Source organism: Aulostomus chinensis, chromosome 23, assembly GCF_037954235.1.
Source record: "Aulostomus chinensis isolate RoL2024-O1b breed Wild chromosome 23, RoL_Achi_v1.0, whole genome shotgun sequence".
Classification (NCBI taxonomy): Eukaryota; Metazoa; Chordata; class Actinopteri; order Syngnathiformes; family Aulostomidae; genus Aulostomus; species Aulostomus chinensis.
Window position 1 is genome coordinate 16608620 of NC_141342.1, and position 12716 is coordinate 16621335.

General features: G+C 38.9%; 1 protein-coding gene across 1 annotated transcript in view; it reads left to right on the forward strand.

Annotated features, from left to right (window-relative positions):
- Positions 1-663: 663 nt before the first annotated feature.
- Positions 664-12716, forward strand: part of dock1 (dedicator of cytokinesis 1) — a 175307-nt gene continuing 163254 nt past the window's right edge. Inside the window, exon 1 of the mRNA XM_086194482.1 lies at positions 664-906. Within this exon, the coding sequence (XP_086050608.1) occupies positions 864-906 (43 nt within the window). The 5' untranslated portion in view covers positions 664-863. The remainder of the gene's footprint in view (positions 907-12716) is intronic.

Here is a 12716-nt window from a genome sequence, read left to right on the forward strand (position 1 = left end):
TTAATGAGGTGAGCTTAAATCAATTCAACCACATTTATATGTAGTTTTCATAATTTCCTCCCAATTTTTTGGCTTTGTTTGTTTGTTTGTTTGTTTTTAAGGATATCATGATTTTCAAATTCCTCAACTTTTCCCCAGTTCATGACTGTTACTTGTGCCTGGTTGCAAAATTTGAAAAAACAAAACAAAACAAAAAGAAGTCTGATTGCTAATTATTGTGTAGAATATTGCAACATGATAAACAAGTAAGTATCATGAGTCCGCTTGCTGGGGGGTATCAAGAAAAACCCTCTCAAATTACTGATCATTTTTTGAAAGGCGTATTTTTCAAGTCAAAAACACAAACGTAAAGTAGCATACAAAATATAAACATTTAGCAGTATGTTTAAAAATAACGTTTTAATATCACATGCAAGAAAAGCAATTTCTGCAAAATTGTGCAATTTTGATAAAATAATGAAAGAAAAATGTTTGAGTAAACTTGCGATAAAAGTGGTTATATTAGACGCCATGTGAAATTCACAACTTTAGCTCATCCCCTGTCTCATTTCAACATGTGAAATACCCTGCAGTCAACAAATATATAACATGTTTAATCAGTCATACAGAGTTTATTCCGCATGAGTGTTTATAACCACCAGCGAAAGTTTAACTGTGTCAACGCCTGCAGGGGGAAAAAGTTAACCTTGTTCCCTTCCTCCCCCTTGCGGAGCGTCCTGTCACTGATGGAAAATGGCTGCTCGGAGTAGCTCTCCAATGCTCCGAGAAAACTGAGAAAAACTCTACGCTTTGTAACAACAGGTCGCACCTGGACCTTTATCTAACGGGCCGAACAACAACTTTGGGAAGACCCGACACTGAGAATGTCTCGCTGGGTGCCCACGAAAAAGGAAAAATATGGTGTTGGTACGTAAGAAAACTTGCACGCTCCATCGCTAGCTCCTAGCTCTCAGATTGCACAAGTTTGGGAAGGATTGTGATTTGAAAGCTAGCCGGCTCTTGTTGTCTCTCCCCCCTCCGCGCCGTGTCTCTTTGTCATTTTCTGGGTCAAATTTTTGCTTTAACTTATTCTAATGTGGTGTGTAGGGAAGTTGCCAGCTAGTTTACGTGACATGTCTTTTGTGAGGAAGAGGACCGTGTGTGCGTGTGTGTGTGTGTGTGTGGATTGGGAATTGTTAGAGGCGCGCCTAGTCACAGAGCTGTTTCCTGTGTTATTGGGCCTCTCTGCGACTAACTAACTAGCTAGTAAGCTACGCAGTTGTAACGGTTTATTGAGGTGTCTGTTGATGGGGAAACTCTTTTTGTTGTTGTTGTTGTTGTTGTTGTTGTTTCTTATACATCGTCACTTACCCTAATTGTTGAAACGCAGGCCTGAGAACAGTATCGAATCTGTCCAGTTGAAGAAAGTATCTGGAAATGGTGGGTTAATTTTGGGGGAAATAAACCAGGCTAATACGTGGACTACCTACCTGTAAAACTGACATGACTAGTGGCCTAAAACGAGTACATATGAAATATTTCTTACAATTATGTGTAAATGCCCTGTATTGTATTTTTTGCTGATATCTAACACACTGATATTTTACAACTGAATTGGCTGAAAGCTGATATCGAGCACTATTGATATTTCATGTATAAAAACTCTCATTTTGTAAAAAGGAGTAACTATCAAGAAAGTGTGTTTTTTCCTCTTTTTTCCCTCTATTTACAAAACCTTTGGAAATCTTATTGTTTCATCATCAAAGCGGAAGAAAGTTGAGCAAAAACTGGGCCGATTTAAATATCCATTATGTCACATGTAACCAATATCAGCCAATACTGAGGATGTGTCAATGTTATCATGCAACCTTAAAGTAATATGCCATTTAGCTAAATTATAGAAGAAAACATTTGAAATTATTTTACATTTTTTATTGAATTATTGACTGATTTTAAGACCACTTATTGTCCACTGGTAAATTGTTGTTATGTGACTCATAAGCCTTTTCTCCAGGGATGCACCAAGATATCGGCCATGTATCCCATGTATTGGTATCAGCTGGTATTGGCTGGTGACCAGTGTTTGTGTTTATGTGAAAGTTTTTATCATTTTTTTCAGAAATTAAACTTGAAAATAGTTATTTTTAATCAACAATAAACGGCTGGTCAGTGTTGTGTTCGCGATTCTTAACCAGTCGCTTGCTACCGCGCGCTGCTTCCCCGGGCATGACGGCGAGTTTAATTTTGATGTTTTTGTTTTTGAAGTAGGAAAAGAGCCAGTAACTTCGTACAATTTGGGGGAAACTGGAAGAGCAACGTGTGATTTAATAATGATAAGAAATGTTTCCATTGACGAAAAGTTTTTTTTTTTTTTTTTAATGTTTCTTTATTCCGTCAAGTGTAGTTGTAAGTCAGAAAATGGGGATTGGCAACAATTGGTATCATCAGGTCACCAAAAAATGAGAATTTGGGAAGAAAAATTCATCTCAAGCGCTGAAGGCATGTTTACACCTTAATATCACTATGACGTTCACCGGTGTTTTATGTGACTCTTAGAGGCATCAGACTGCTTTTACCTTTCTAGGGTTACTAACTTGGCTCTAAGGACAGTTTTGCCTTTTGGGCAAGAAAACACTCGAAAGATATCAAAGTGACATGAGTGTTTCATGTCAGATTCAGGCAGGAAACTCCCAACGTGGAGAGGGCTTTTTGATATGTTGCTCATAAAAGACTGGAAATGACCTCATAACCTACCCCGATGATGAGCCAGGAGAGTTGCGTGAGATATTTCATTGTGATGGACTAGAATGGTGTGAAATGTGGGAGTTATAAAGTCATGGTTAAACACTCTCCCTGTGTTACACACTTGACTGCCTAAAATAATAGTGCAGTGGAGGTAATTCACATATTTTTCTCAGGATCCCCTGGAACAGCCTAGTCCTGTTCAGTCAGCGATGTCGTAAATTACATATATTTTCTAGTAGAATCTGCTTTGGATTGTTGTGTTTAATGTGTAGGGTGCCCCACTAAATACATACCGTGTCCCTTTTAGCTGTTTCCATTAGCGGGACAGAGTGCTGGCAGCTCGGAGGGATGCTGATGCTGACTGATGGATGATTTCAGCAGGTTTCACCAACGCTTTGATTGGTGTCTGCAGCTTCTAGATGAGCTATGCTGTTTTCAATCCAAATGCTATATGAGCCTTTTGTCTCTTGTTTATCATGGTTAGCTTACATTGCCTGGATTTTCTTCTTCTTCTTCTTCTTAAAAAAAAAAAACCTCAGCTAGAAATTCTCATAGGGCTCATTGAATTCAAGAGGGAATGAGTCATTAGAGCAAAAAAAGAGGCAGCTGCCACATCACGATGGCACAGGATTGGTGGGGTGCAACAGTCATCGCAATTTTAATACTTCTGTGTTGACCAAGTAGCACTAACGAGCACTCTGCGAGACTGTATACTGGCAGCGGTCACTGTGTGCTCATTTCTGCCTCAGCAAAAACTTTTGTCATACCATTTACTAGCCTAATAATGGCCCCACAGCTTTATTAGTGAGAGTAGGAAAAACGTCTCCTTTAGTCGTTTCATAACAGTATTAATAATAAATGCCGCTGTCCTCTTACACAGAGAATAGCCAGGGTAATAAAAGGGCTTTGTTATCCTACCAATGGATTCTCACATCACTTTATATTCAGGATATGGAATCAAGGCTTTGCATTAGTTCACTCCAACGCAGTAAAATTTGATATAAAACCCATCACAGGAAGATGTGAGAAAATACTAATTAGAGAAACGAATAGTTCCTGTGTTATGTTATTTTCTGCTGCTGCTAGAAAATATTCTGTGCTGTTCTTTTCCACGGCAAGTCAAGTCTCCGAAAACCTCATAGAAGTTAAACTTGATGCATAAATTAAAAAAAAGAAAAAAAGAATCAAAAATGCACATAAACCAGGGAAGATAATATTAGCATACATTGGTATGTTTTGAAAATATATCGGTATCGGGCTGATATTTACATTGGCCCGGTTTTGCTCAAATCTCTTCATCTTTGCTCATCATCTGTCGTTAATCATACAGAAAAATTGCCGTAAATATGTAGTTCCGTTCCTAATGTTTTAGGGGAAAAAGACAAAGTATTTCTAGCATCAATTACAATAAATTAGCAATTACTTTGTGTTTTACTGTGTACTCACAGTCAACGCTTGACTAATAAAGGGAGGATAATAACTGAATCAAATGTGCTAAACTCAATCGGTGAGCAGTTCAAAACATCTTTTTGATACATTTTGGTTAATTTCCAAGCTCTTGCTGTAAAATAGAGGGTAAGATAGAGAAACTTAACTAATAAATGGAACATGTTATTCACCAACCAACCAACTTAATTCCTCACTCAGGTTTCCTCTTCTGCTTGTAAAGTAAGCACCCACCCTGAAGTAGGAGTGAAAGATGATCCTCAAAAATGTAGTTATGAAAAATACAGTCATTGCTTCTTCCTTTAGTGCCGCTTCCTTTAATGTTTAATACAACTTGAAAAGACCCTTTCATCAGAAAGCACCTGAAGATGTGCACCAGCCAAATTAGCCTCTGCAGGAGCAGATGAGCTCCTCGGGGAAGCCATCTGGTTGGTTGTCGTTGGATCTCGGTGGTATTACTTTTATATTAATATTTTGATACAAATCAACTCATGTCCCTGCTCAGGAATCCTTTTTATCCCACGACAGGCAACAAACTTTATTACCTTTACATTATTTCTAAAGATAATTGTTACCCCGAGGCGTTGGCTTAACTGCCTCCCTCCCAGAAGAAGTGTTGCTGGCATTTTCAGAATGCTGCCTGTCAGCATGGATGTGTGTCAGCTCTTCTGGTGAATTGACAGAATACATTGGTATTCACATACTGAAAAGACTATTGACTAACTTTAAATGGAAGTTAAGGTTTGGGTTCAAGGCCTCACTCTGTCTATGGCCTTTGTTCACGTCATAAAACCAAAATAAAGCAATCCATTAGTCCAAGAAATGTTAAAATCGAATCTATCTTGACCTCTCTTGAGCTTATTTCATTATACACTTCTTTTCTTGTCAAAAACCAACTGGCCAGGCATAAATCAAAAGCATCAGGGGTTTTGAAGCTTAGATATTCTTGTAGCATCTCAAAAGTGATTTAACAGGGCCTGGGGGACATGTTTTTTTTTTTTTTTTTTTAGCTTTCTCCTGGGTTCTGTGATGAACTCACCAGAAAATACTTTATAATGCTAATTTCAAGTGTTGTCTCATTAATTCTGTTTCATCAGAATGTTGCTGTTCCTTAAAAGAGATTTCAGAGCGTGTTGGTTCTAGAGCGCAAGCGAGGGAACACTAAGAAACGGGACTGTTTACTGAAAACTACACATCACTGTTGAGACTTCCGAGCAAATTACCCTTGAGAGCATGTGCTGTCGTGAGAAATGTTTTCCATTCGTCAATGCACTTTTCCTTTCATAATCAAAGTTGGATTCAGAATGCATTTGGACAATGTTTTTAGCGACTGGTCATCCTAGCTTTGGTTGGAAATTCTTCTTCTTCTTCTCTTGAAGGTCAAGAAGAGAGGACACACACGTGCATACACACTTTGCTCTAAACCTCGGGTGTGTATGGTTCATATTTTTAAACTGGTGTGTGTTGAACTCCGCCAACAGGACTGACAACTCACATTTAGGGCAGGCTAGCAGTGAGTGATGCATTGAGCTCATGGAGCCCATGTGTCTGTCGTAGTAAAGATGGCTCCACTTATAAAGGATTAATTAAGGGTCGTAAATGCATTATTAATTACAATTTAAACACTTTTTAAACCATTAATTAACAATTGTAAATGATTTTTCCCTAATTGGCTTTCAATGCAGAGTTACTATTTGGAAAGTTGAAGGTATGTTTTATTAATGCTTTTTTAAAGAGCAAAATAAGTCGACTGCTAGGGGTTTTGTATTTAATGATGATTGTAAGCTGTTTTTTTTTCTTTTGTATTTGATAAAATACAATTTAGAAAATAATGATGAGAAACCAAATTGCTGATCTGGGAAAAAACAAACAAAACAACAAACATAATCATGTATAATTCCATTATTTCATGCACATTACAAGCTAATACACATGGTTACTCATCTTTATAAGGGGAGACTTATTGTACAGTGGTACCTCAAAAATATACAGGCACTTCACTTTGTCTCTTGACTCATGCTACAAGTAATTTGCGAAGTCTCCACCCAAGAAAAACATCTGAAGTGCAGTAAGCTAACAAATATGGTTCTAATTAAAATGCAGTCTAGGTTTCTACATAAAGTCTTACCATGTGTCTTAAATTCTCTGCCTTTTATTTTACCCTTCTCTAATGGCCCTGGCAAGTTTTTTACTTTTATCAGTTTATTTCTTAGTTTTATATGCAGGGCGTTGTATTTTTCATTGCATTTAAAAAACAGAAACAAAACTGCCTTGTCTCATCTCTGTTTGAATGAATGTATATGACAAGGAAAAAGTGTGGTTCTTGTCACTGCTGCACATCCAAGCAAGATGTTGTCACTCTTCATTCTGGCATAAAACATTTGGCGATATTAACCTCACATTTAACAGCTGATTTCTCAGCTTGCCCCCCCCCCCCCCCAACCAAAAGGAGAAAAAAAAAAAAAGCAAAACAACTCAGCTGAGCTGACAAAACTGGAGACTGAGCATCTTTACTAGAGTGAAATAAAGCAGATGGTTAATAGGAAAGAGCCAAGAGAAAGAAGGAAATACTGTGGAGATGGGCAAAAGAAGAGAGTTTTTTTTTTTATCAGGAGGATAACAAAGAGTTTCATCTCTCTCTTTGGTCTCTCTCTCTGTTAGGGGCAGGTGGTGTTTATGATCAGCCCGGGCACCTTTGCTCATAAATAAAAGTGCACAAACGGAAATTGCTTGCCTGTTAGCAGCAGTAAGAGAGAGGTGGTCAGAGTGTGCAACTCTCCTGAGCGATCACCCGGAGACTCTAAGCTAAGCTAACACCATTATTTCCACGTTTATGTGTTTCTGCACCGCTGGTTTTAGATTTATTTTTGTCTGAGCACATGAATACACTTTCCACTCGGGAGCTTTGGTCCCCAGCTTCATTTAATGCAACTATAAACTAAAGGTCTTTTTACTTCTCTGCATTAAACATCCGTACCTTTTTGATTTAAAATCACAGTTTTAGTTAGCGATCTGCAAACTTTTGCCACTTAAACTGATCAAGTTTTTGCATAAAAATCTCTGGAGATAAAAATGCATTGATCATTTACTCCTCATTATTTTAGTCTTTGTCAGAACTTTGGCCATCATCCTGCTCATCTCTCTCTCTCTCTCTCTGTTTTGGAGGTCAGTATGACTTTGCCATTGTTCGTTCTGAAAGGGAATTATATATTAACTATAGGCCAAGCTGCTTGGTGAGGCAGTTCTAATAGTACAGCTCCCAATGGTTCACTGTGAGAATGACAGCTGGCCTATTTAATCAGTGCATAGCTAAGTGGTTCCACATTATTCCTTCTTGGCTCACCACTGAGGAAAAGCAGGAACACTTCTACATCTTGTTTTAAGTGTCGCTGTCATCCCCAAGATTGAGTAGAGTGGTTGGGAAATGAAGCGGCAAGTAAATCTGGCTTGCTCGCATTTGATTGGGTAACACATAGAAATACATTTGCTTGCAACGCTGGTTAATTTTTTTTTTTTTTTTGGACAATATTACTGCAAATGTGGGACTTTCTTGTCCTCACTCTTGGTCTCAGCTGTTTCTGTTCATACTGTAACTGAAGAGGCTTGTTGGTTCTGCTGACAAATGTCATTTTTCAGTATTTAGTATGCAGTTTTTCTCTCAGGCTTTGTGTTATTCCAAGACATTTCTCTGCTTCACAAGCCGCATAAAAATGTAGTATTCCTTTGAGGAACCCCTTACTTTAAACGAGTATGTTGTCATATTAACACTCCATGTTGCCCCCTACCCTTTCATGTGATTGGTTTCTTGGTTGGTTGACAGTAGCACGCTTGGTTTGACTTGACAGATCTTTGTAGTAAACACATGACCTGATCAAAGCGTGGACCTCCGTGACAATTACGGCGAAGGGACTGTAACATTTCTTCTTGGCAGTTTGTCAAAGGCAGCGAGACATGAAGAAAAACCTGGATGGATGATATATGATGACGCTGCATGTGGGACTGACTGACTCCTGTTCTTATTGCTCAGCTGTGCAGGCAGGCAGCCTGTGCTTCCCTCAGTATTGATTGGGGTTATGCCAAGCAGCCTGTGCATTGTCTGAAAAGACTCCTGCGGTGGCGCTTTTGCTAGCTTGACAGATGGCTATTGGTGTGTAACCTGTCAGCATGAAACAAAGGCCACTGATATGGACATGTGTTATTACATAATTTAGATTCAGCTGGATGAAAGTAATATTGGAGATCCTTCTAACTGTCTTCTACCAGGCTGGTAGTTAACATGGTTGTCTGAAGGCAGGGTATCCTTGTAGTTCTCACGTTTTTTGGACGGTGATATATGATTTTTCAATGTAGCCAAATAAAAAGAAAACCTATTGTGAGTTGCCATTGCTGAACCAGATTCTCTGTCTTCTTTTTGTGTTTGACTAAGGGTGGAGTTATATTTCACATGAGTTGATGATAATTTGGGTAAAAAGTAGAAAAGAATATGTATTTGTCAATGATGTAGTTAGGGGAGATTCCAGACGCCTGATCAGGAAAGATGTGCTTTCTTACGGATGGATAAAAACAAAGGCTATACGTTGAATAAAAACATTAATTGTTAGTTACGAGTGGTTGTAATTTAAATGAATGACAAGCCATGCGGGATATCAGTTCGTCATCAGCGGCTATTTGGCTTTTTAAAAATAAGTGTCAAACATTTTTAATACTTAGTGAATTTGGTGAGAAATTATCAACAAGATACATTTGAGAGGCCAAAATCTCTTAATTTTCAGCAGATTGGATGTACCCTAGATATGTTGCTCTCCTCTGCTGGTTACTCAAAGCTCTCCACATTATGAGTTAAATCAGCGTGAAATTTTTCCCTCCTGGATTGCATCGTTGCAATGATAGAAGATGGTGAGCGAGGGGAAATTCTCCACAAGTTAATCATGGCTCATGGTTGGCACTGTGCTCTTAGATGAAAAAAAAAAAAAGCTAAAATGGGTCACCAAATATGCAAAAAAAGCAGTTTGCCCAGGGTTATTGCTGTCTGCAGCTTTAGTAGGAACCCCTGATTGTTTACTCATGAATTGGTGTTGATGGAAAAGAACTGCCACCGGTGTTGGTTGAAATAGGACTGGGGTGATTAGATAATGGGTTAAGAAACAATTTAACAAAATTGTGATCCCTCAAAAAATACGAACGATATCACACTTCTTGAAACAACTCTACTCGAGAAAACTCAACTTGTTCCAGCCCGCCTGTAGACCAGCAGGGGAGACCATGAGAAAGATAAAAACAAAAATCTGAGTACATTTTTAGCTGCAGTTATGCTGTCCATTGGCAAGTAGATCCAACCCAGAGTGTTTGTGGAATGATCATTCACTCCGAGTTACCAGCAGACGTGAACGGACTTGATCACCAGGCAGGAAAGAAAGTCCCTGGAGAAAGAAAACCTGACAGCTGTTCTACTTGAAACTTGATTCAAATTGGGAGATGGTAAGCCATCCAAGCTGTTATTTGCCCTCTTTTAGAATATAAATATTTATTTCAAAATTACAACATGTCATTTCTCATTGCAGACACATACTTTTAACATTTGCTTTTTGAGAGTAGAGGGTACATGTCTAGAAATACAAACTTAATAGAAATAATTGGCAACTAAAAGACTTCGTACCCCAACACTGAGAATTAGAGACGGCTAGCTGACCGCTCTTGCTCAGTCTTTATTCTACCGGTGTGATGAGCTTGCAGCTGAGCTGAGGCTGTGCCAGGCTGCTGGTGGGTGAGCTGACACTGGACGACCTGTCCGTGTCACTGGGTCAAGAATGGTCTGAAAAGGGGCTGGCTTCCTGGGAAAACTCCTTTCCCATGCACACTAAAGAAAATATAAACACTAGACTCTTTTTTTTTTATATTTTTGTAGACATTTTCAGTGTAACTAAGGAATGTAAGATTTTCTTCAAAGGTCTTATTTCTTATTTTCCACAATCATCCATCTCTTGCACACGTTGTGTAATGGCAAGACGCCAATTAAAAAGGTGTTCCCAATGGTGGAGGAAGCTGCGAATTGCTGCCGCTGCAAATGGTCATATTTCAACATCAGAAGTCTTAGAAGTCAGTTCCAGATGCCTGTAGAAAACATGTCATAACATCAGTTCAGGATTAGAACGTGCATCTGTGGGACAGACTAAGACAAGCTAGTACCACAGCTGATGAAGTGTGCTGTTAGAGCAGCAGGAGTTCTTCACCTCAGTGGTGTAGGACGGACTTAAACAATGGACTTCATGCAGATGGTAGGTGACGTATCAGGCGTGGTGGTGGTGGTGGTGGTGGTGGTGGTAGTGGTTAGTAAGTCCTTTGCTGAAGTCGATGAAGCCTGCAGAGTTGTGTGTCTCGTGTGACAGATCTCACGGACAGCACGCACAGCTGCGGGTCACCTAAGAGGACAGCAACAGTCAAGCAACCAGCCAAACATTCCAGCAGCCTCAATCAGTAATCTCATTCATTCTATGTGGAGGAGATGCAGTGCATCAAGGAATGCAAATGGCGGTTCCACACACTATTGAAAGGTTGTCGTTTTTTTTCACACACCAATGGCCTGTCTCTCACTAACTGTTGCTGGTTCTCTTGTAGACATTATTTAAATCACATTTGTTGCATATTGTTTGTATTTCGAAACCATAAATACAGGAAATCTTTAGAAAAAGCGTTGCATTATATTTGTGTACGTTGTACTTCAGAAGTGTCTAGATCAGAGCCGTCAGCAGGTATGACCTGAGGCGCAGTTCCAACTTAAAGAACCTGTTATTAAAGTCTCATGAGCTGACATATTGTCTCCACTGAAAAGCGCTTGATCATATATTTTTTTTTTATGTGTAAGTAAATTTCTAGAGAGTTTGCCATTACAGTCTATTGGTTTTGAATCTTTTCAGTCCTAGGGGCTAAAAATTCAAGCATAATCAAAAGAAAAAAAGAGGCTTAACATCTCTGAAACAATTGAGGTTATAAAAATGTCAACATTAATATCAGCTTCAGTCCATATTAATGTTGCATTTGTCCCGTGGGTTGTTTGGAGGACTTGTGATGGAGGTGTCAGTCATTGATTGTGGACACAGACAGGCGAGGAATTGCCATGTGCTGCAAGAGACAGACTCTCAGTATGGCTGGCATTTGATGAAATGGCCCTTTGTGTGCACGTGTGTGTTTGTGTGTGTGTCCATGTCCCTGGCTAAATACTTGATAAAGTCAGAGCCTTGCAGCACTGATGTTGCTGGACCCTGGAGGGAGTTTTGGATTTCATTGAGTGACAGCTCAAGTCTGTGATTTAGATGAACTTGTCTCACTCCTGTAGCTGAAATTTCTCTCCTATTATTAAAAGGAAGAGTTTTAAAGAAAAAGAAACTTAAAATGCAGGCTGTTTGCTATGTATGTCAAGAACACCATGCACAGAGAAAGGTGGACACAAAAGGGCGAGTTTATTCTGGTCAGGGTTCGGTACACAGGAAGTCAGTCCAGGGGTGCAGGCAAAGGTATCTGAGGGTCAAGAGGTAAAAAGGCAAGGCATTAAAAAAAAAACCCAAACAAGTAAGGTCAAACACAGGCAGATTTTGACTATGACAAATGTTATGAGGGAATGCTGGGCGAGGACTATGAAGTACAATGAACTGGTGACGAGACAGTGAGAGGCAAGGACTATTTATACATGAGGTAGTTAGGGAAGATGGGAAGCAGGTGGGGAGAACAATCAGGAAGCAGGTGTGACGAGACGGGAGACGGGGTGTGCAGATAGTGACTGGAATGAAGACAAAGGGTTAGTGATTACAAAACAGAAACAGGAAGGACAAGATATAAAACGGGAAATGTGCAGACATGAACGGAAACTTGACGGACATGACAATATATGCTTTTGTATACTGATAAACACCTTGTGCTATTTTGAGAAGGATTTAACCACAAATATCAAAACAGGTCTGCAGTAGGTCTCTCCTCAAACACGTGTTAAAGCTTACATCACCACATGTAGTTCAGTCTGCATGTGATGATTAGTCAGATTCATTCTGTGGGCTTTAAAATGTCATTAAAAAAATAATGACACTAGATTATTTGGAAGTTAAAAAAATACACATATTTGGAGTCAATAATCTGATAATAAAAAAAAGTTAAATTACTGTCAGTAAAATGTGTACAAAGCATCAACATTGAAATTGCTTGTTTAAAATGGGCCAATTTATATCTTTTTTAACTTCATTATCATGTACACGCATATATATATATATATATCATCATCAGACCTACATGTTGGACTCGTAAGTATGCATCACAATTTCACCAGATTGTTTCGTCAATTAGTGTAAACGCAAAGATGTTTTACCATCTCATGAAACCTAAAATAACAGCTGTTAAAACACATAAAATTTCATTTGAGACACACCTCTGACTAAGAACTAGCAAATAAAACTGTGATGCTGAAGAATTAGCTTGAATTACAGCCTGCGCTGAGGTTTCACTTGTTTCAGAGGGAGTAGATAAAAATGTCATCCCTGCTTTTAAAATCAAACGCAGAC